Here is a 24551-nt window from a genome sequence, read left to right on the forward strand (position 1 = left end):
CTCAGCTACTGCCTCTGGAACTCCTGCGTCGATCTCGCCAACGCCGCCGGCGTCTGATCCTCTTCCGCCACTCCCTCCGACAAACACGCCAAGCTCCACCACGTCTCCGCTGATTTGCTCTTCTTATGTATATGTGTATGTATGTATTTATATATATGTGTGTGCATGTATTGTTGACATATTATAATCACCGAAAGGCACTTAGCATATTATATTAGCCGAAAGTCTCTAAGATTTGTAATCATTTTTTACGCACTCAGGGATCATCTTGTAATTGTCTTCTTTGTAAACCCTAAATCTTCATTTATAAATAAGGGGTGATATCTCATCATACCCTAAGCTGGTTACCCAAGCTTCATGGTATCAGAGCATCACCTCCAGGGCTAGGGTTCAAAGCATACCTAGTTGGATCATCTGCTGAATCGATCTTCTGCCATCATCATCATTCCGCTTCTTCTTCGTCTCTGCCATCATCATCATTCCGCTTCTTCAGCCCTCATCATCATCTACTTCGTCTTCGTCTCAGCCCGTCGATCTTCTCCCGCAGTTCGTCGCTCGCCTTCATCAATCGCAGTTCGTCGATCTTCATCACAGTTCGTCGCTCGTCGATCTTCTCCCGCAGTTCGTCGCTCGTCTCAGCCCTCGTCCTCGTCGTCCTCTGATCTCAAACCAAGGTGCATATAATATATATATATATATCCTGATATATATATATATAACTATAGCCTGATATATATTTATATATAAATACATGTATATATAAATAACTCAACATATAAAAAAAAACAAAAAAAACAAAAAAAAAAAAACAAAAACAAAAAAAAAACAAAAAAAAACAAAAAAAAAAAAAACAAAAAACAAAAACAAAAACAAACACAAAAAAAAAAAAAAAAAACAAAAAAAAACAAAACAAAAAAAAAAATGGTTTCTTAATTTTGTATTTTGTATGTCTTTATAGTGATCATTGTGCTTGTTATCTCACTACCACCTTCCGGGTTTGTGATTTCCACTAATTTGTTGCGGGTTTGGTAGTATTGTATCCATGACAGATTCCACTAGTGTGTCCCCTTCATCTCAAACACCAAAAAGTGAGAGTCTCATTCTACCTACTACCATGACTGAGAACCCCAATCCTAGTCTGAAAATCACCACCTCTCTATTTAATGGTCAGAACTACCTAGCATGGTCTCAAAGTTTGACTTTGTTTTTAAAGAGCAGAGGGAAGATGGGGTATGTTGATGGCAGGATACAGGCACCTAGTACCACTGACTCAGGTTATGACCAATGGGAGATTAACAACTCTTTGATTATGAGTTGGCTTATCCATTCGATGGTTCCAGAACTTGGTGAGGGCTACTTGTCTATGGAGACTGCCCAGGACATTTGGGAGGCTGTGGCTGTTACCTATTCCCACAAAGGAAATTTTTCACAGGCATTTGAGTTGCGTCGCTCTATTGAGAGCACACTTCAGGGGGAGCAGACTGTTCTTCAGTACTTCACTTTCCTCACCAACGGCTGGAAACGCCTTGACCACCTGGAAGACTATAAGCCTGTTTGCCCTACTGATTCTATCGGGTACAAGAAGTTCATCGCACGGGAACGGGTCTTTAAATTTTTGGCTGGCCTAAATATGGAGTATGATCCAGTTAGGGGTCGAGTTCTGAGTATGGACACTCTTCCTTCATTGCAAGAGGCATTTGCCTATGTCCAAAATGAGGAGAGTCGTCGGTCTGCTATGATGTCCCCTGTCTCTACTGACCGTTCCGCATTACTGTCCACTCCTCGAGATAGCCTCAGCCTGCCTCCTCCGTCTACTGCTAAGGAGTCTGTATTCTGTGATTATTGCAAAAAGCCGCGGCATACTCGCGAGACATGTTGGAAGCTTCATGGGACTCCATCTGGGGGTCGAAGTGATCGGTCGGATTCTCGAGGCGGTCGGTCAGGCCACTCTCGAGGACGTGGTTCCTATTCCCGGGCTCATCAGTCTAGTGCCGTTGATACCCTTGATTCTAATTCCACTTCTGCTACCCACGCTTCTGATACTGAGCTGGAGGATGCTTTGCGCCAATTGTTGGACCGCAGATCTTCTACTGCTCTCAGTCCCGCTTCCTCGTCCTTTGCCCGCTCAGGTAACTTAGTACCTTCTCCTTGTGCTTTCCTGTGTCATACATCTTTGCCTTGGATTATTGATTCTGGTGCCTCAGATCATATGTCTGGCTCCTCTGATCTTTTCTCTGCCTATAAGCCTTCTTCAGGTCAGGACAAAGTTAGGATTGCCGATGGAACTTGCTGGAAATTGTGTTCATGCATATAATATGATAGTGGTGTTGGTGGTAGATAGTGGCATGTATAGAATATGATAGTGGTGTTGGTGGTAGATAGTGGTGTGTATAGAATATGATAGTGGTGTTGGTTGTAGATAGTGGCATGTATAGAATATGATAGTGGTGTTGGTGGTAGATAGTGGCATGTATAGAATATGATAGTGGTAATATATAATATGTAAGTGGCATATAATGGGTTATGATGATGTTTGTAATATCTCCTATATAAGGAGTGTCATTTGGTCTTGTAATATAAGAAGTTTTGAATATAACAGAAATATATTCCTTCTTCCTCATATTTTTCGGAGTTCTTCTTCTTCATATTTTCTAAGTTGGTATCAGAGCAACAAAAAACACAGCAGCCCTAAAACCGTCATAGCCATGTCGGAAGTCACGTCCGGAACCACTTCAACCCCTGCCGCTGCCATTCCGGTGAAAACGTCCAACTCTCACTCTGTCCAAATCACCACCATCCGCCTAAATGGTGATAATTTTCTCCGCTGGTCACAATCTGTCCGGATGTATATCCGTGGGCAAGGAAAGATCGGTTACATCACTGGTGACAAGAAGGCTCCTGCTGTTAATGATCCGCTGTTCGACAATTGGGACGCTGAAAACTCCATGGTTATGACATGGTTGGTCAATTCCATGGAGGAGGATATAAGCTCTAATTACATGTGCTATACTACTGCACAAGAATTGTGGGATAATGTTAGTCAGATGTATTCTGACCTAGGAAATCAATCTCAAGTTTTCGAATTAACTTTGAAGTTGGGAGAGATTCGTCAAGGAGATGATTCCGTCACCAAATATTTCAATTCGTTGAAAAGGTTGTGGCAGGATCTTGACATCTTCAACACATACGAATGGAAATCGGTTGACGACTGCAACCACCACAAGAAAACTGTGGAAGACAGCCGTATTTACAAGTTTCTTGCCGGCCTCAACATTGAGTTTGATGAAGTGCGAGGAAGAATTATTGGCAGACCTCCTCTCCCATCCATTGGCGAAGTATTTGCCGAAGTCAGAAGGGAAGAGAGCCGAAGGAGCGTCATGCTTAAGAAAAAAGGTAATGGTGAATCAATTGAAATTTCTGCTTTAATTAGCGATGCTGCGGCCAACAAGGCTGCAAATTACCAGCGCAGGTTTGATGATAAGCCACGGGTCTGGTGTGATTTTTGCAACAAGCCTCGCCATACACGCGAAACGTGTTGGAGGATTCATGGCAAACCTGTCAACTGGAAAAGCAGCAAACAAGGAGAGAAGAATCGTGGCTGTCCTACCGCTAATGAAGCCGATTCAGGTCCCTTCAACAAAGAGCAGATTGATCAACTCTTAAAGCTGATAAAATCCAACTCCTCAACCGGTACTCCTAGTGTTTTGTTGGCACAAACAGGTAGAAATCCTAAAGCCTTCTCTTGCCTAAACTTCTCTCCGTGGATCATAGATTCCGGTGCCTCCGATCACATGACTAGTTTTTCCCATTTATTTAGTACCTATTTCCCTTGTTCTGGTCATGACAAAATCAGAATAGCCGATGGTAGTTTTTCACCTATTGCAGGAAAAGGATTTATTAAACTAACTGAGAAAATTAATCTCAATGCTGTTCTTCACGTCCCCAACTTAGCCTGTAACCTTTTGTCTGTCAGTAAACTATCTAAGGATTCTAATTGTCGTGTTACATTTTTTGAATCCCATTGTGAATTTCAGGACCAGAACTCGGGGATGATGATTGGGCGTGCTAGGATGCTTGAAGGTCTTTACTACTTTGATGAAGTACCTGTTAGTAATAAAAAAGCTCAGAGCTTTAATAGTACCAGTTCAATCTCTGTTCGAGAAAAAATAATGCTATGGCACTATAGGCTAGGACATCCTAGTTTTCTTTATCTGAAACATTTATTTCCAGAATTCTTTAAAGGGATTGATTGTTCTTCTTTTCATTGTGAAAGTTGCATTTTTTGCAAAATTTCATCGCTCTACTTATTTGCCAAAACCTTACCAGGCTTCAAAACCTTTTTATTTGATTCATAGTGATGTTTGGGGCCCTTCTAAAATCACTACTCTTTCTGGTAAAAGATGGTTTGTTACATTTATTGATGACCATACCCGCTTATGTTGGATTTATTTGATGAATAAAAAATCTGACGTGAAAAATTTATTCACAAATTTTTACAATATGATTGAAAACCAATTTCAAACCAAAATTGGTATTTTACATTCTGATAATGGAACAGAATATTTCAATGAGCAGTTGGGTGAGTTTTTGGAAAAAAAGGGGATTTTTCATCAATCTACATGTCGGGATACCCCTCAACAAAATGGCATTGCAGAACGAAAAAATAAACATCTACTTGAAGTAGCACGTGCTATAATGTTTTACATGCATGTTCCTAAATATTTATGGGGTGAAGCAATTTTAACAGCCTCTTATTTGATAAACAGGATGCCTACAAAGGTGTTAACATACAAAACACCTTTTGATTGTCTCAAAACTTTTTTTCCTGACACGAGGTTGTTTTCTGATTTACCCGCCAAAGTTTTTGGATGTACTGCCTATGTTCATGTTCCCAGTCAATTTCGTTCAAAACTTGACCCCCGTGCTATAAAATGTGTTTTTTTGGGTTATTCCTCAAACAAAAAGGGGTATAAGTGCTTCGATCCTCAAAACAAGAAATTTCATGTAAGTATGGATGTGTCATTTGTGGAAACAAAATCCTATTTCCCCAACACTTCTCTTCAGGGGGAGACAAGTGGAGTAGAAGACCGTTTTTGGGATATTTCTATCCCGCTCCCCAATGTCATTTATCCTACACAAAAACCACATCTGTCTGATAATGATCACTTAGGAGAACCAAGTTCTATGGTGCCTAGTCAAGAAGATTCTTGTTTAGGGAGAGAAGTACTACAAAATGATATAAATCCTGAGCTTCAGGTTTATACTAGGAAGCGATTTCATCTGAGGAATAATGACCCGAATGTCCATCCTAATGACCCGAATGTCCACCCGAGTTCTGGCATCGAAATTTTAGGTAATCCTATTCCTTCTATTTCCGACCTTGATGTACCTATAGCAATTAGGAAAGGTGTCCGAAATTGCATTAAACATCCTATTGCAAATTACCTCTCCTATCAAAGACTGTCTAAAAATCATAGAGCTTTCACATCTAGGATTTCACACTTGTTTGTTCCAAGGAATATACAGGAAGCATTGGATGATCCGAATTGGAAATTAGCAGTCATGGAGGAGATGAATGCTTTAAGGAGAAGTGGTACTTGGGAGATAGTTGATCTACCCAAAGACAAGAAAACAGTTGGGTGTAAATGGGTGTTTACGATAAAATGTAACGCAGATGGAAGCGTTGAGAGATACAAGGCGAGACTGGTAGCTAAAGGCTTCACTCAAACTTATGGGATCGACTATCAGGAGACGTTTGCTCCTGTTGCTAAAATAAATTCCATCAGAGTACTGTTATCTCTTGCAGTAAATTCAGATTGGCCTCTACATCAACTTGACATTAAAAATGCATTTCTCAATGGTGATCTTGAAGAGGAGGTGTTCATGAGCCTACCGCCGGGATTTGAGCAGAGACTTGGAAGTGACAGAGTATGCAGATTGAACAAGTCATTATACGGACTCAAACAATCACCAAGAGCGTGGTTTGAACGCTTTGGGAAGGCAGTTATCAGTTGTGGCTTCTCGCAGAGTCAAGCAGATCACACAATATTTTATAAACATTCAAAAAACAGTAAAATTGCAATTTTGATTGTTTATGTTGATGACATCATTTTAACTGGTAATGATGAAGCAGAGTTAGCAGCTCTCAAAGAGAAACTCGCAAAAGAATTTCACATTAAGGATCTGGGAGCCCTCAAGTATTTCCTCGGAATGGAATTTGCAAGATCCAAGGAAGGTATATTCGTTAATCAGAGAAAATATGTTCTTGATCTCCTTGGAGAAACAGGTATGCTTGGTTGTAAGATGGCGGAGACTCCGATCGAGCCTAACTTGAAGTTACAAGCTGCTAAGGCTGAAGAAGTCAAAGAGAGAGAACAATATCAGCGACTTGTAGGGAAATTGATTTACTTGTCTCATACGCGGCCTGATATTGCCTTTGCAGTCAGCATGGTAAGTCAGTTCATGCACTCACCAGGGGCAGAGCACTTTGAGGCCGTTTATAAGATCTTAAGATATTTGAAAGGAACTCCAGGGAGAGGCTTACTATTCAAGAAACATGGACATCTTCAAGTTGAAGTATACACAGATGCAGACTGGGCAGGAAGTGTTACAGACAGGAGATCAACATCCGGATACTGCTCCTTTGTAGGTGGGAACCTAGTTACATGGCGGAGTAAAAAACAGAATGTGGTAGCTAGAAGTAGTGCAGAAGCAGAGTTCAGAGCTGTTGCCCATGGAATCTGTGAAGTAATGTGGATTAAAAGAATTCTTGAAGAATTAAAGCTTTCTCACCCGACACCTATGAAGGTCTATTGTGACAACAAAGCAGCTATATCTATAGCTCATAATCCAGTTCTACATGATCGCACAAAACATATAGAAGTGGATAAACATTTCATCAAGGAGAAAATCAATGCTGGCATAATCTGTATGACCTACCTTCCAACAGGTGAACAATTAGCTGATGTGCTAACGAAGGGACTACACAAGAAGCAATTTGATAAGCTGACTAGCAAGCTGGCTATGGAAGATATCTTCAAACCAGCTTGAGGGGGAGTGCTGGAAATTGTGTTCATGCATATAATATGATAGTGGTGTTGGTGGTAGATAGTGGCATGTATAGAATATGATAGTGGTGTTGGTGGTAGATAGTGGTGTGTATAGAATATGATAGTGGTGTTGGTTGTAGATAGTGGCATGTATAGAATATGATAGTGGTGTTGGTGGTAGATAGTGGCATGTATAGAATATGATAGTGGTAATATATAATATGTAAGTGGCATATAATGGGTTATGATGATGTTTGTAATATCTCCTATATAAGGAGTGTCATTTGGTCTTGTAATATAAGAAGTTTTGAATATAACAGAAATATATTCCTTCTTCCTCATATTTTTCGGAGTTCTTCTTCTTCATATTTTCTAAGTGAACTGTTTCTTCTATTTCTGGAAAAGGTTTAGTCCAAGTCACTCCTACCATGCATCTATCTTCTGTTCTCCATGTTCCCAAGTTTTCTGTTAATCTGTTATCCTTAAGTCGTCTTACCCAGGATTTGAATTGTTGTGTGACGTTTTTTCCTGATCATTGTCTTTTTCAGGACCTTGTCACGGGGAGGACGATTGGCAGTGGTAGTGCAGAAAATGGTCTCTACTTCCTAGATCAACCGGACAAACTTGCTTATTCTTCCACCCCGTCTTCTCCTACACCCGCTGATGTCTGGCTGTGGCATCGGCGTCTTGGGCATCCCTCCTTTCATTTACTTAAGCATTTATTTCCTTCTAGTTTCGCAAATCATCATGTATTTGACTTTCTTTGTGAGTCTTGTCAACTTGGAAAACAACATAGAGCTTCTTTTGCTCCCAGTTTGAATAAAAGCTTAGTTCCTTTTTCCTTAATACACTCTGATGTTTGGGGTCCCTCTCGTGTTCTGTCTGTGAAAGGTCATCGCTGGTTTGTTACATTTATTGATGATTTTTCTCGTGCTACTTGGGTGTATCTCATGAAAGATAAGAGTGAAGTTTTCTCTGTGTTTCGCACTTTTCATAAGATGATTTGTACTCAGTTTGGGGCCACTATCAAAATATTTCGTTCTGATAATGGCGGGGAATACATAGATTCTGGGTTAGGACAATATTTCTCTACTCATGGCATTATCCATCAGACCTCTTGTACCAATACCCCTCAACAAAATGGGGTGGCCGAACGCAAGAATCGGCATCTTCTTGACATGGCTCGGTGCATGTGTTTTTTTATGAACGTGCCTCGACCCTATTGGGGTGACGCCGTTCTCACCGCTGCCTATCTTATTAATCGTCTCCCTACCCAGGTTTTGGACAAACAGGCTCCGCTTCACGTCCTCCTCGATTCTCAGTCCTTGTTTTCTATTCCTCCCAAAATATTTGGTTGTGTCTGTTTTGTCCATAATCACTCTCCCTCTCGTGGTAAGTTGGACCCTCGCTCCCTCAAGTGTGTTTTCCTTGGTTATTCTCCTACTCAAAAGGGGTATAAATGTTACCACCCTTCTTCTCGTAAGTGGTTTGTGTCCATGGATGTCACTTTCTTTGAGTCCCAGTCCTATTTCTTGTCCTCTCCGGTGTCCCCGTCCTCCCTTCCGGGGGAGCCTTGGTATGAAGTGAGTCCTGTGCCTCCTATGGTAGAAGTGAGTCCTGTGCCTCCTATGGTAGAAGTGAGTCCTGTGCCTCCTATGATAGAACCAGTTGTTCTTGCACCACCCTCTTCTACTGGAACTATAGAACCCACTGTCACCAAGAATAAGGATGAGCCTTGGTATGAAGTGAGTCCTGTGCCTCCTATGGTAGAAGTGAGTCCTGTGCCTCCTATGGTAGAAGTGAGTCCTGTGCCTCCTATGATAGAACCAGTTGTTCTTGCACCACCCTCTTCTACTGGAACTATAGAACCCACTGTCACCAAGAATAAGGATGGACATGTTTATATCCGGGACATCGACAGAAAACAAGTTAACTGGATACACGGGACCGTTTCTGCTACTCCACTGCCATCTCCTGCTTCTGATGAGAGTCTAGGTAATTTTGAATCTCGTGAGTCCATTGATCTTGATGTTCCTATTGCCAAAAGAAAGGGTGTGAGATCTTGTACTCAACATCCTATCTCACAGTTTGTATCATACTCTCATTTGTCATCCTCATATAGAGCATTTGTGTCCAATATTTCCTCTGTTAGCATTCCTAACCATTTTCAGGATGCTCTTGCTATCTCTGAGTGGAAACTAGCCATGATTGAGGAAATGAAAGCACTTAGGAAGAATGGCACTTGGGAATTGACTGAGTTATCTACGGGCAAACGACCTGTGGGCTGTAAATGGGTATATACTGTGAAACACAAAGCAGATGGGTCTATTGAGCGTTACAAGGCAAGACTTGTGGCAAAAGGGTTCACTCAGACATATGGCATTGATTATCAGGAGACCTTCGCACCCGTGGCTAAAATGAATTCAGTCAGAGTACTTCTTTCTCTAGCAGCTAATCTAGATTGGCCGCTTTATCAGTTTGATGTCAAGAATGCTTTTCTCCATGGTGACCTCGAAGAAGAAGTATATATGGACATTCCTCCGGGTTTTGAGAATCATCAAACAGAAGGGAAAGTATGCAAACTTCGGAAGTCATTATATGGTCTCAAACAGTCTCCAAGGGCTTGGTTTGAGAGATTCACTCAGGCTATGTTTAAATATGGCTTCAAACAAAGTCAGGCAGATCACACATTATTTGTGAAACATTCCTCATGCGGTAAGACTACAGCACTTATTGTTTATGTAGATGACATAGTTCTTACAGGCAATGATAGTGGGGAAATACCTCTGTTGAAGAAATATTTAGCCAAAGAGTTTGAAATCAAAGACTTGGGAAGCTTGAAGTATTTTTTGGGAATTGAAGTTGCTCGCTCTAAGGATGGGATATTTATCTCACAGAAAAAATATGTGCTTGACCTGTTGAAGGAAACTGGGATGCTTGGCTGCAAGGCATGTGCCACCCCACTGGAACCCAATCAGAAATTGGGGGATGATGAAGGAGGAGAAGTTGTGGATAGGGGGAGCTATCAACGTTTAGTTGGTAAGCTCATTTACCTATCTCACTCCCGTCCTGATATTGCTGTTGTTGTCAGTGTAGTTAGTCAGTTTATGCATGCTCCTCATCAGATTCACTTTGAGGCTGTCATGAGAATCTTGAGGTATTTGAAGTCTGCTCCTGGTAAGGGTCTGTTTTTTTTCAAAGTATGATCATCTTCGTGTAGAAGCCTATACAGATGCTGACTGGGCTGGGTCAGTAACTGATAGGAGATCAACTTCAGGGTATTGCACATTTGTCGGCGGCAACCTAGTTACTTGGAGGAGTAAGAAACAGAATGTGGTTGCCAGGTCAAGTGCAGAAGCTGAGTTTAGAGCTATGGCACAAGGTGTGTGTGAACTTTTATGGATCAAATTATTGTTGAGTGATCTAGGTATTGCTCAGACGAACTCCATGCGGTTATACTGTGATAATAAGGCCGCCATCAACATTGCTCACAATCCCGTTCAACATGACAGGACAAAACATGTTGAGATTGATCGCCACTTCATTAAGGAGAAACTCACTAGTGGTACCATTTGTACTCCTTTTGTTCAGTCTGGTGAACAACTTGCTGACATTCTCACCAAGGGAATTGGGAATAAACCGTTTCATGACATATTAGGCAAGCTGGGCATGAAAGATATCTTCGCACCAGCTTGAGGGGGAGTGTTGACATATTATAATCACCGAAAGGCACTTAGCATATTATATTAGCCGAAAGTCTCTAAGATTTGTAATCATTTTTTACGCACTCAGGGATCATCTTGTAATTGTCTTCTTTGTAAACCCTAAATCTTCATTTATAAATAAGGGGTGATATCTCATCATACCCTAAGCTGGTTACCCAAGCTTCATGTATGTATATATGACTCATACATACATATGTATATGTATATATATCGGTAAGTTAGTGTATGTATGTATATTACGTGATATTTTTTTTAAACATAGATCTGAGTTTTGAATATATATGTATATATATATATATATATATATTTGTGTATATGAGTGTTGTTGAACACATGTATTCTTTGAAATCAAAAGATAGAGAGATATTTGGATGTGTTCTCTGAAATGGTCACCTCAATCAGATTATGATTATGTTGATATTTGGATGTTTTTGTTTAGTTTTTGATCTGTGTGTTTTGTGGTTATATATCCTTGTAATATAGATTTATGTTTTTACTAATTTTTGAACTGACCTGTTCATACTCAGCTTGTTCAATGGATGATCGATCTATTAAAATGGATGATCTATTCAATTTCTCTCTATTTCTCTCTTTCTGATAAGAATCTCTCTAATAAGAATTTCACATAGAAATTTTACTAATCAGAGTAAAGTTTACTCTGAATCAGAGTAAAATTTTACTCTGGTTAAAAAATGTTGATTTGCTTAAAAATATAAAATTTTACTTTGAATCATAGTAAACTTTACTCTGATTCAGAGTAAAATTTTACTTTGAATCAAAGTAAAGTTTACTATGATTCAAAGTAAAACTTTACTCTGAATTTTTACTTTGGTTAAAAAACATGTTGATTTTCTCAGCAACCAAACTATATTTGGTTTTCTTGTTATGTTTCTGTGATTTTCTCAGCAACCAAACACACAAGGTTATTAATACATGATACTTAATGTGATTCAAAGTGGATACTCTCATTAAATCATAGTAAAATTGTACTTTCAGAATAAAATTTTACTATGAATCAGAGTAAAAGTAAAATTTTACTCTGGTTAAAACCATGTTGATTTACTTAATGATATAAAATTTTACTTTGAATCATAGTAAATTTTACTCTGATTCAGAGAAAAATTGTACTTTCAAAGTAAAAATTTACTCTGAATCATAGTAAAATTTTACTCTAATTCAAAGTAAAATTGTACTTTCAGAGTAAAGTTTTACTCTGAATCAGAATAAAATTTTACTCTTGTTAAAAACATGTTGATTTGCTTAACAATATAAAATTTTACTTTGAATCATAGTAAATTTTACTCTAAAATATACTGTGAAGATGGCTTAATAGAAGAGCTAATATATGAGGGTAATATAGTAAAAGAAACAAGTTTTAAAATATTAAGAATTTTAAAAGTACCTATATAATTCTTGTCCTTTTGAAAAACAAATTAGATAGTGAGCGATCTATCACCAAATCCCCCTTCATTTATTAAACACCCCCGCTGGGTAAGCAAATCGAATTGCAAAACAATCAATGTCCTCCATAAATAACAAAACCAAGTTAATGCCATTCACACAAACAGACACAAATACATACATATATATATATATATATATAGAGAGAGAGAGAGAGAGAGAGGAAGAGAGATAGAAAGAGTTCCAACTAACCAAAACCATAAGCAATGTTAGAATTGAACTCATTCCGAACCGTGTAGTCCCCATCTGCATACCAAGCAATCTCGTCCCCTTTGTTAATCTCCCTAACACTGCTCAAAATAACAATTTCCAAGCCATTAAAAAACCAATCGAGCAAAAATTAAGTCTATCCACAGTCAACAGACTCTCCGTAACTCACATTCATACAAACAGTCAAATAAGAAGACAAAGTGTGTACCTGAGAGGACGAAACCTGACAGTGACAGTCACATTCTCCTTGGTTTTGCTCGCATCTGGGCGGTCAAAGGCCGGAGTAGCAGGGCTCGCCGGAGAAATCGGAGGTTTGGAAGGACGCTTAGAAGAAGACGAAGAAGACGCCGAGGAAGGAGTCGAGGGCCGAGCTCCGCCGCCTTTCGCCGCCGTCGGAGGGGGTGGTGCCGGCGGCTTTCTTGAGCGGAAGGGAGATATGGAGGATCGGAGAGACCTCGAGGTGGAAGACATTGGTGGGAGGGAGAGTTGAGGCGGAGAAGCGTAGAGAGAGAGAAATGGGAGGGGGGTCTCACATGCCGGCCATGGCTTTGCTTGCTTTGCCGCCTTTGGTCCCTCCAAAACCAGCTTTTTTATTTTCAATCGGTTCTTTGAAAATGAGCAGCTTATAGTCAAATGTGGCAAAATGAGTAGCAATAGTCAAATGTGGCGGGTTAAAGATTCGAGCGGTCTCACTGTTGTAATTTTGAAAACTTTCAGGGTCGGTTTTGCAAAAATATTTGATTTATTTATGGATGATTCCATTTTCACACCACTAACACTCCCGCTCTCAGTACACACTATTAATAGATGGTAATTTTATTTTTTAAAAATACTAGAGATCTTAAAAATTTTATCAAAAATTCTATCAAATGTCTCACATGTGTGGATCTCACACCAATGTTAAACATTTGATAGGAATTTTGATAGAATTTTTTGAATTTCTAACATTAATCTTTATTTTCATACACTTAATTACCTCATTACACACATTTAAGGACACCTAATTACCTTGGTGCAGACACTTAATGAAATATTATTTTAATAACAATTATACCCTAAACTAAAATGACCATAATAAACATCCATTAGCACTCATAATATTATATAAAAGGCAGTGGCTTTTGTTCTAGTCCAAGATCGAACTGGACCGTGCTGTTGGGTCCGTGGGGGCCCACCACAGGTCCCGTTTTGATAATTTGAACCATTCAATGTGTAGAACTCGTCGAGTACTATATGCCTGTAAAAAATCACATTCGTCGAATATCGATAGCTATGTGAACAAAATAGTTTTTTATCAACCATTAATTGTTTCACCGTCCATTTTTTTTTATACAAAACTGATTTGATCACATAGCTATTGATATCCGATCAACGTGATTTTTTATAAACATATAGTACTCGACGAGTTCTACACATTGAACGGTTCGGATTATCAAAACGAGCCCAAAAAAATGGCCCGATGGGCCGAATTGGACAGGTCCCGTCTTGATTTCAACTTGAGACAAGCTGGACCCTATATAAAAATATTCTCTGTACACATCTTTTAAAAACAAAAATAAAAAAATATCAATGTGCACCTTTTGAGTAAAAAAAAATTAAACCTTAGTTTTTCTACTGTTGTCACTTTACTTACTACACAATCCATACTTGTAACGGCCCCAAAATGCATGTCACAATTAATCTTATTTAATTATGTATTAATATGAATTAATTTGAGAATATTTGTTTGTATTGGGAAAATATATGTTGGGGCTATGACTTCGGAACTGAAATTAATGACCTTAATGGGTTCAGAAACAAAAATTGAGCATATGGATATGCTAATGGGAATTTTTAGAGCCATTTAGGAAGTTTAGTTGAAAATTGATTTCGTCTGATTCGTTAAGTTATGTTTGATTGGCCTAAATAGATTTATATGGTATGTGATACATATTGAGCTCATCCTTATCATTTGAGATCAAATTTTCGAGAAATAGAGAAAGATCCTTCTAGATAAAGAAAGAGAGAGTTCAAAGAAAAGAAGAAAAAAGATGAGAAAGACAAGCAAGATTTCCATAACCGTTAGGTAAGAATCTTCCTCAAATGTCTTGAAAGAGGGTTGATACACTTATGATCTCATAGTAGTGAAGCTGAATTAAGAGGAAATCATGTCTAATTGAGAGTGTTGTATTGTATTTTAACCTAGAAATCATATGAGCATACATGGCAAGAATTGAGAAAATTGGTTCATATGTATGACATGCATGGCATGAAGTTATGAAATTCGTATTTATAAATCATGTTTCTTGCATGATTGCCATATTTGGGGAGACAACTCCGTGGATTTGAGAAATGGAACTCTTATATGCATATTTATGCTTTTTACCAACTTAAAGCAAGTTGTGAGCTTTTACATGGAGATTTGAATTTTGTTTTGAAGTTATGATTTTTATTTGAAGTTAGAAATGGGAAATTCAAGTTGTTTTCAAGTGTTTTGGGTCTTAATTTTCATGAATTTGGGGTTGGTTTTGTAAAAGAATAAGTTCCAACACTTGAGCAGATTTTTGGACTGGAATTGCACCCAGACCACTCGAGCAGCCAAGCTTGGTTTGGCCAAAGTTGCACACTGTAGTTCACCCACACGTGCGACCTAAGCCACCACACAAGCGGCCAAACCACCGCACATGCGGCCAAATAGGACACTTTTTCTAGTTTTGTTTTCTTGCCATTTTCTGACTTCCGGGCCTTTGTTTATAGGGTTTTCACATGAAATTTACATCCATTAGCATCTCGTAAGCATCATAGAAATTAAAGGAAGCAAACAAATGAGTAACGGAAAATTGAAAAGAACCGACTAAATGAATAAGAGTTTATGTAAGAAACAGCAAGCCCTATTGGTCACTTGAATGTGTATAATGAGAATATATGTGTTATGGTGTGCGCATTGTGATTATAGGTCGCAAGTCGAGGATGGCACAATCGTTTCTGGAAACCACTGTGAGTAACAACTTTTATGTAATTTTGATTGATGTGATATGCTCTGTTAAACATTCTTTCCTTAAATAAATGAACGATTGTCTATTCTTCTAAAATGTAATGTGACTTCCTTATGTTCACGTGGCCCTTAGCTGGGGGTAACAATACCGTGGTTTATGTTTATATGTTCACGTGGCCCTCACCTAGGGGTAACAATACCATGGCTATATGTGCACAGAAATCTCTGACATGGATGTAGTGGAACCACCGTACTGTTATGCTAAGAGAAGTACTGACATAACTGTTTATAAGTACTGACATGACTATCTACAAGTAGTGGTATGACTGTTTACATGACCTGATAAGATATGCTATAAAGTTCTGATTCAAGAATCACTGATGACCTGAAATGTTTGAATTAGTGATTTGGGACTTCATTCATTAACCATTTACCTTCTTGTTATTCACTGGGCTTTAGCTCACTGTTTTTATGTATATGTATAGGTGCGCATTCTAGAGGGCAAGTCTAGAAGGAGTCTTTAGCCGAGCCACCGTTTGAAGCCTACCAAGTTGTTTTGAGTTCCTCTAAGTTGGGGCCAGGCCTGAAAGGCCGTTGTCAAGCTTTTGACCTTGATGTACACTTTTGATACGTGTAAATGGCATGCATCGATATGTGGGTAAATTAACGTTTATATGTATATGTGTTCGTTCATATTAGTCCATATAGATGCACAGCTCGTTAGACCATTGGTATTTTTGTATAATGCTTCTGCTAGCCCCGATTATTGTTGATTGCACAGGAAGGCCTTCGGTAATCTCATATTACTGGCCAGTTACGACACTAAACTTATCGGGGCGGGTTTGGGTCGTGACAATACTCCTCTATTGCTTGCAAAGCAATACTCTCATAAACAACTCTCATATTGCTTTAATCTCTAAATTTATACTCTATTAGTGATGAAAATGTTAGTTTTTCATGCATAACTCTTTTTTTTTCCTTCATTTCACGGTTTTCAGTCGAACATTATTTCATTATATTTGAACATCAACTGACAAAATTTTTTTTGTTCAGAACAAATTTGTCAAACTAATCACTTTTATTCGGAAGTTAAGTTTCGAATTAAATGTATAATCTTGTAAAACCAGTGCCAAAATTCCCCAAACCGAAAAACATAAAAGAATTTTTGTTTTTTTTTTTAAATAAGGGTTTTATGGCAATGGAGTGCACAAAGATCTAGAAATAGTAAATGAAATAACAAAATGGTAAATGTAATAACAAAATGAAAATATGTCTCATCTTTAACAATATTTTGGAAGGTTTTCAATGGTGTTTTTAATGGAGGTTCAATGAAGGACTTTGTCTTCACTTCACTTCACACTATGGTCTTGAATGGTTTTTAAGTGGGTTTACAATGGGTCTATAAATTTAAAAGCAAAGTCACTCAACAAGTGTGTGGAAATGAGGGTTGAATAGTGTGTGTACAATGATTATGAGTGAAGAGTATAATTGTAACTTTTTGTGTGGATTGAGAAAACTAATTAATAATCAAATTAATAAGTGTGTGTACTAAGAGAAGATTTGTACTGAGGTAATTACATGTGTGGAAATAGAATTTCCCCACATTTAATGAAATAATATTTTAATGACAATTATATCCTAAATTAGAATGACTATAATGGACATTTACCAATACCTATAATATTATATGAAAATATTCTCTGTACACACCTTTGAAAAATAAAAAAATCTCAGTGTAGACCTTTTGACTAAAAAAAGCTAAACCCTCGTTTTCCCCCCCCCATTGTTGTTACTTTGCTTGCTATATACTCTATACTCCTCTATTGCTTGCAAAACAATACTCTCATAACAACTCTTATATTGCTTTAATATGTACGTTTATACTCTATTATTTATATTATTTCTTATTAGTTCCACAATTTTTGCTTGATTTTGTTATGGAAGAGTTGCAAAATAATGGAAGTTCAAACTTAAGCAAATATCTGTCTGGTGACAGCAAAATCAATGATGAACAGGTTAGTTTTATCGTGCACAATTTTTTTTTTCTTTTCACGATTTTCACTCAGACAACTAGTGTTGAATTATTGCAATATATTTGAACATTAACTACTTAATCATTTAATTTATTTCAACACACTAAGACCGAAAATAAGAGATTATTTTGATAATTGAATATCGATTTGCAATTAATTTTTTGATATTTATCAATCGAATTTGGTAATTTATCTCGACTATAAAGTGACGAATTATATTGTTTAATTCGGCTTTACACTGTCGAATTTTATTGTTTTATTCGGCTCTGTACTGCCAACTCAAATTTTCTTTTTCCCCCTGGTCTGATTCTATGCACTGAACAAACTGAGATTCAATATGATATTATGGTGGGTTATACCAGTCATTTTACAGCAAAACAGGTAACCTTTAACATAAATGTCGTAAGTTCATAATTTTTATTAGCTAATTTGTTTAGTTTGTTCTTATGAAAACTATGTGACATTATATACAGGTTTTCGACAATAAGGATGATTTCCTTACTTGGGTACGTGATGTTGGAAGGACCAATGGCTTTGTTATTATTATTAGGACGTTAGACTATGGTACCGGTCGCAAGAGATCAAGAATTTATCTTGCTTGTGAGTGGAATGGCAAGTATAGATCGCGTAATAAGTTGAAAGATAGCTCGAAATACTTGTTGAGACAAACAAGTACGAATGTTCATTTGATTTGAGGGAATACAAGTTGAAAACAAACGATGAATGGAGATTGAATGTAGTTTATGAACTGCATAATCATCTAGCAGCGGAGCATCTGCAAGGACATTCATATGCTAGGAGATTGTCAACTAATAAGAAGTCACTATTAGTAGATATGTCAAAGAGCCTAGTAAGACCAAAAGAGATACTCATTACACTTAAATAGAGGGATGCCCTTAATATGAGCACAATGAAGACAGTTTACAATGTACAACATTGATGTAGGGTTCTACATAAAGCTGGTAGTCCCAGATACAACAACTGTAGGATAAATTAGCGAAACATAAGTATATCGAGTGTCATCGATATGAGGAAGGCTCTATGACTGTTACGAACTTGTTTTGGGCACATCCAGTGAGTTTGGATTTGCTTCGTATATTCCCTCGTGTGTTGATTATGGATTGCACATATAAGATTAATAGATATCGGCTTCCTCTTCTTGAAATTGTGGGAGTGATATCAACTCATATGACATTCTCCGTGGCTTTCACATACTTACAAACTGAGCGGGTTGATAATTATGCATAGGCGTTACAAACATTACGTGATCTTATGGACAACAGTATTTTACCTGAAGTTATTTGTCACGACCCAAACCCGGCCCTATGGGTTTAGCACCGTAACCGGCCAGTAATCCGAGATTACCGAAGGCCTGCAGAACAGTAATACAGTAAAACAGAGTACAGGGCCTGGCGGAAGCCAATACAGTAAATAAATAGTGTCCATTGAGCTGTGACGGTCTGTATGCAAAAAAGCTTTTCATACATTTATACATAAACAGTATAGAACAGTATACACAATATTTACAATCATTCAGACTAGGGACTCGACCCTAGATAACAGTACAGTAACACTCGGTCTATACAGAACAGTAAAACAGTACAGAAGGGGGAAAAACAAACAAAACACCCCCAAGCCATAGCATGGCATCTCGGAACCTCGCAGTGAGGCACAAAGGCTGGCTTGACAAAACTGGAGTAACCCTGACGCCTCTAGCTGCGGTCTGGTGCCGGTACACCTACATATATTTATGAGCAGTGAGCTAAAGCCCAGTGAATAACATAAAGCGTAAAGGGGTTTAGAATGAATGTCCTTACAGTAATGAAAACAGTTCAATTCAATCAGTATTTCAGTTGTTCAGTACAGTAAACAGTCATATGTGGTACATCCATTAGCATAACAGTGACAGTAGGTCTTAAAAGACCGAACAGTAATGATGGCCATCAGTCAGTAAACAGTAGTGGTTCCACGAGGGAACCGACAGAGATCTCTGTAACAGTAACAGTAACAGTAAACAGTAGGTACTAAGGATGCCACAGTACAGTTCAGAAATAAAGGACATACATTCATTCAGTAATACCAGTTCAGTAAACAGTTCAGTTCAATATTCAAAAGATATCAGTTGAACATATCTTTACACAATTGTTACTCACAGAGTTCTGGGCTACAGTATGCTAGAGCGTGTCTCCCCAGTTGCCAACCCTACACAGTTCACAGGTTGAACACACTAAGCTACACAGTTGGGAAATATCATAACTTAATCCCTAATTTGCCTTGGTGTGTTCTACAACGATATCCTCATCTAAATGTCTTAAACTAGGCCTAAGAATGCCTAGGATGGGATGACGATGCAAAAATACACTTAGAAAACATTTCGCAAACTTTGCTGAAAATAGGGGCTTCGCTCGAGCGAGACTTTCTCCGCTCGAGCGTAAGTCCAAAATCAAAGGCTTCGCTCGAGCGAGGAATCCTTCGCTCGAGCGGTCTGCAAAACAGTAAAAGTACTGGATGCTGAGATTTTACGCGCGATGGTCGCTCGATGGTCGCTCGAGCGGAGCCCTGGACAAAGGTGCTCGCTCGAGCGGGGAATCCTTCGCTCGAGCGAGGAAGCCAAATCTGGAATTTCCAGATCTGCCTCCCAAGCTCAAACCAAGCATTCTACCACTCCAAACTCGACCTCTTGGGCCCAAATTCTGGAAAACATAACTAAATTCAATGTATAACAAGTTTCAAAGCTCAATTTGTGAATTCAAGCCCCAAAGGTGAGTCAATTAAAACCACATTCAAACCCATTTTCAAGAACAACATTCAAACATGCATGAATGAGTTTTAAACCAAATTGAAGCTCCAAAGCTTGCTCAAATGAGCTCATTTCTTTCCAAAACCAGATGAAAACATGGTCTATAACAACAATATGAGCATGCATGTACTAATGCCCATGTAATCAACCTCAAAATGCAATAATACTAACATGCATGCAAGAGATGAGCTTCAATCCAACATGTATGCACCAAAACATGGCTTAACTCTACAATTAAAGCATGAATTGTGCAAGAATGAACTCAAGAACAACAATAAGAAGATGAATGTCCTACCTTAGTCTTGTATTCAAGGTCTAGGAGCTCAAAGTAGCAATCACACTTCAATTCTCAAACAATTCCAAGCAATTCAAGATGAAAACCAACTCCTCAAGTCTCTCTCTCTCTAAGGTCGGTTGAGGCAAGAAGAGGAGAAGAAATGTTTGGTTTGATCACATACGTGGAGTGTAAAAGGCTCAAGAGGTGTGATGTGGTGGCCACTAAGTGGCGGAACGGTAATTAAGTCCAACTCTTCAATTAGCTTTATTTAATCTCATTTAATCATACCTAATCAATTTTCAGATACTTATACCATAAAATCACATTAAATATGAGGGTCACGGAACATCAATCGGTTTCTAGTTCGGCCGCCGATAAGGCCTTCAATTAGCAGTTTAAACATATAAACATGAACAGATAATCAGACAATCAAACAGATAGAATGCAATTAACTAACATATACTCAGTCAATTCAGTTTCAATTTCAGTCAGTCAGTTCAGTATTTCATTCAGTTCGATTATCAGTCAGTTATCAGTCATTATCAGTTTCGTTTAACAGTAATCGGTCAGTCATTAATCAGTAAACAGTATGAGGGTTGTTACATTATTGCCACAGATAGAGAGCTTGCCTTGATGAATGCCATTGACAACACATTTCTGAATAATCGACATTTGTTATGTCGTTGGCATATTAATAAGAATATATTGGCGAAATGCAAGAAAATGTTTGAGACAAAATAAAAATGGGAGAAGTTTAATATTGCATGGAACTATTTAGTATTGGCATTGACTGAAGAAGAGTACAATGATCACCTTGTAATATTGCATAAGGATTTCAATAACTATTCTGAGGCAATCAAGTATGTTACCATGAGTTGGTTGACTTTGTATAAAGAAAGATTCATTACGGTACATACAGACATGTGTATACATTTTGGCAATGTTACAACCAATCAGTAATATTTTTTTTTATTTTCTTATAAATCATATATTATTTTTAATTATTATGCTTGACTATTTTTTGTTTGCATCCACATCAACAGGGTTGAGAGTGCTCATGCTAGATTGAAAAGGCAATTAGGTTCAAGTCAAACGACATTTGAGATTTCATTTGAAAAAATACATTGTTTACTTGAGTTGCAACACATTCAAGTACAAGCGTCATTCAAGAAGAGCTTGACTGTTGTGCAACATCAATTCAAATCTTCTCAATTCAAAGAGCTTTGGGGTAATGTGTCAATTTGTGCATTGGAGTACGTGTTGGGAGAGAGTAAAAGAGCACATTCAGTTGAAATTGATGTTGCAGCACGTGGATGTGTTCTTAGCACACACATGGTTTACCTTGTGCTCACGAGATTACAGATTACATGAGACAAGGTCGTCCTATTCCACTCGGTAGTATACATATACATTGGATGCGACTTAATATTTGTGTGCACAATCCGATGGTTAACAAATTGGTATTGACTTGTATCCCAGAATTTAAGATGATTTTGAAGCAATTCAATGAGTCTGATATTGCCACGCAATTAGATATGTTGAAAAAGTTTAAGGAAATTGCAAATACAACGAGCAGCTTCCTTATTGAGCCTGATGTGAAGCCTAATCCATGTCAAGGACATAAGAAAGTTGATATATCTTGCCGTCACGACCCGTGTGCATTTGAGTTGGTTGACGATGACCATGATTGTGATAACCCTGCTCCGTATTATGCTAATTAATGTTAATTATAATTATGATTATGTGTTTAATATGATTTTGGGTGCCATTTATATGATTATATGTGGTTTTGGCTTTATATTTGTTCACCATAGGAAAATCTGTTCAACTTACTGTTATAAACTGAAATTTTAAGGCCTTATTGGCCACAGAAACCGAAATTGACTATGCCATTAAGATTGGCGTAATTTTTATAGCCTATGGTGAAATTTAATTGAAAACTGATTTGGAACGAAATAATTAGATTCAGAATGATTAAATTAGGCTCAATTACTTAGCCTTAATCAATTTGATTAGGCTAACATATACATAAGTGGCATATTTACATTTTTAGCATGGTTTTTGAGCTCATTTCACACATTTGGCTGAGATTACACTCTAGAGAGAGAGAGTGCCGAATTTAGAGAAAGAGGAGCTCAAGATAGAGAATAGATCAAGGAGCTTGGTGAACTTGAAGATTAACTCAAGAATTAGCTATAATTTGGAAGATTTGAGCTCCTAGGTGAGTAAATTCATGGGTTTGAGTTTATGACTTTGTGAATTCAAGATTAAATAGTAATCAAGAACATGAGTTGAATTGATCATGATGAGATTGAAGGTTATATGTACATGCATGAAGAGAATTGCCATGAATTTGCATAATGTAACATGTAACATGTCAATTATGAGAAATTGAGAGTTGAATCATACATGCAAGCATGGTTTTGTTGAGTTTCATGAGTATAAACATCACTTGTGCCATTTGAAGTGATATTGGAGTTTATATTACACATACATGTCTAATTCATTAAGTTGTGGAGTTTGATTATTTGTATAGTGAAGTTAATCATGAAGCTATGTGTTTTGTTAAGATGATTTGAGAATTGGATAATAGTTTTGAACAATTGGCCTCAAATCTCCTATTCTCTCATGTTATGTATTGATTCCCCATGTTTTGGTGCCCAAAATTCGAGTTTTGGGCCTTTGAATGTCAAGTCTGAGCTTCAAGAACAATTTTGGAAATTCTAGAATTTGGCATGTCCGCTCGAGCGGGGAAGGCGCTGCTTAAGCGTGAAATGTTAGTTCCCAGAACTTTTGCAGACATTGACGACCGCTCGAGCGGGGAGAGTCACGCTTGAGCATCAGTCATATGTTTCAACTCTCAGCTCGAGCATCCGAAGTCATGCTCAAGTGCAAAAATGAGACAACCAGTACCTTGCAGACAAAAGGGGTCTGCTCGAGCAACGGAAGCTGCGCTCTAGCATTGTAACATTTCACGCTTAAGCAGCGCCTTCCCCGCTCGAGCGGACATGCCAAATTCTAGAATTTCCAAATTTTGAAAGTGGTTTCATGTTTCGTTTTCCGTTCTCTTTCATTTCTAAGCACTCTTAGGCATACATTGAGCATTGTAAATAAATCAAAAAGATAAGAAAGAGGCCTAAGAGGAATGTATAAGTTAGGAACAGATTGAATAGCTTGTGATCCAATAATGTGTTATGTATTGTGTAGGGTCAAGCACAAGGGCGAATCCATCGGCAGAACACTATGAGTAATATCTTAGTAAAGATATTTTTAAGTATGCTATTTGTTTACTTGCTTACTCCTATTTGAATTTCATAAGTCTGTTAGTTTGAATTATGGACAAATATTCGTTATGCCAAATGATTGGGCCAAAGGCTTTTTGATATGAATAAATGGGCCAAAGGCCGTTAGACATGAATGTTTGGGCCAAAGGCCGTTAGACATGAATGATCGGGCCGAAGGCCGTCAGATATGAATGAATTGGGCCGAGGTCGTTTGATACGTCTGGATCTGTAGTCACTTAATACACTAGATAGAAACGTGAATTGGGCCCAAGGCCGTTTGATGTATTTGTTTCGAATTCCATTCATGTACCTTTTTTAATTAATATTATTCGCTGGGCTTTTGCTCACTTTCATTCATGTGTCTGTAGGTGAGCCAAAAGATGTCCAAACCCAGCCTTAGTGAAGTGTGTGACAGACAGTAAAAGTTTTGAGGAGTCAGCCCTTACGTCTCATGCACGAGACTTGTTTTCGCCCTTTTGTTCTTTTGTTATATTTTTGCTATGTTGGCGAAAACGTTAGATCATCTTTGTATATGAGTTTTGTTTGGCTGACTGTGTAATTGAAAGTTCCTGGATATAGATTAACTCTATGAGTATGTGTGAGTTATTATGAAATACTTTTGGAATGATTTTGCTATACTAGGTAAGCACAGCTCTATGGACAAAGTTTTAAGTTTGCTTCTGTTTTTGCCCCTTAACTCTGTTGAAATATATCTAATCTGGTTTAAGGCCGTAGGTA

General features: G+C 38.0%; 1 protein-coding gene across 1 annotated transcript in view; it reads right to left on the reverse strand.

Annotated features, from left to right (window-relative positions):
- Nucleotides 1–13070, reverse strand: part of LOC114290278 (P-loop containing nucleoside triphosphate hydrolases superfamily protein) — a 77052-nt gene extending 63982 nt beyond the window's left edge. The window contains exons 1-2 of the mRNA XM_082921120.1: nt 12654–13070; nt 12428–12525 (exon numbers count right to left, since the gene is read on the reverse strand). Coding sequence (XP_082777246.1) covers nt 12428–12525; nt 12654–12916 — 361 coding nt within the window. The 5' untranslated portion in view covers nt 12917–13070. The remainder of the gene's footprint in view (nt 1–12427; nt 12526–12653) is intronic.
- Between the last annotated feature and the right edge of the window lie 11481 nt (nt 13071–24551).

Source organism: Camellia sinensis, chromosome 3 (assembly GCF_055761805.1).
Source record: "Camellia sinensis isolate YWXY chromosome 3, ASM5576180v1, whole genome shotgun sequence".
Classification (NCBI taxonomy): Eukaryota; Viridiplantae; Streptophyta; class Magnoliopsida; order Ericales; family Theaceae; genus Camellia; species Camellia sinensis.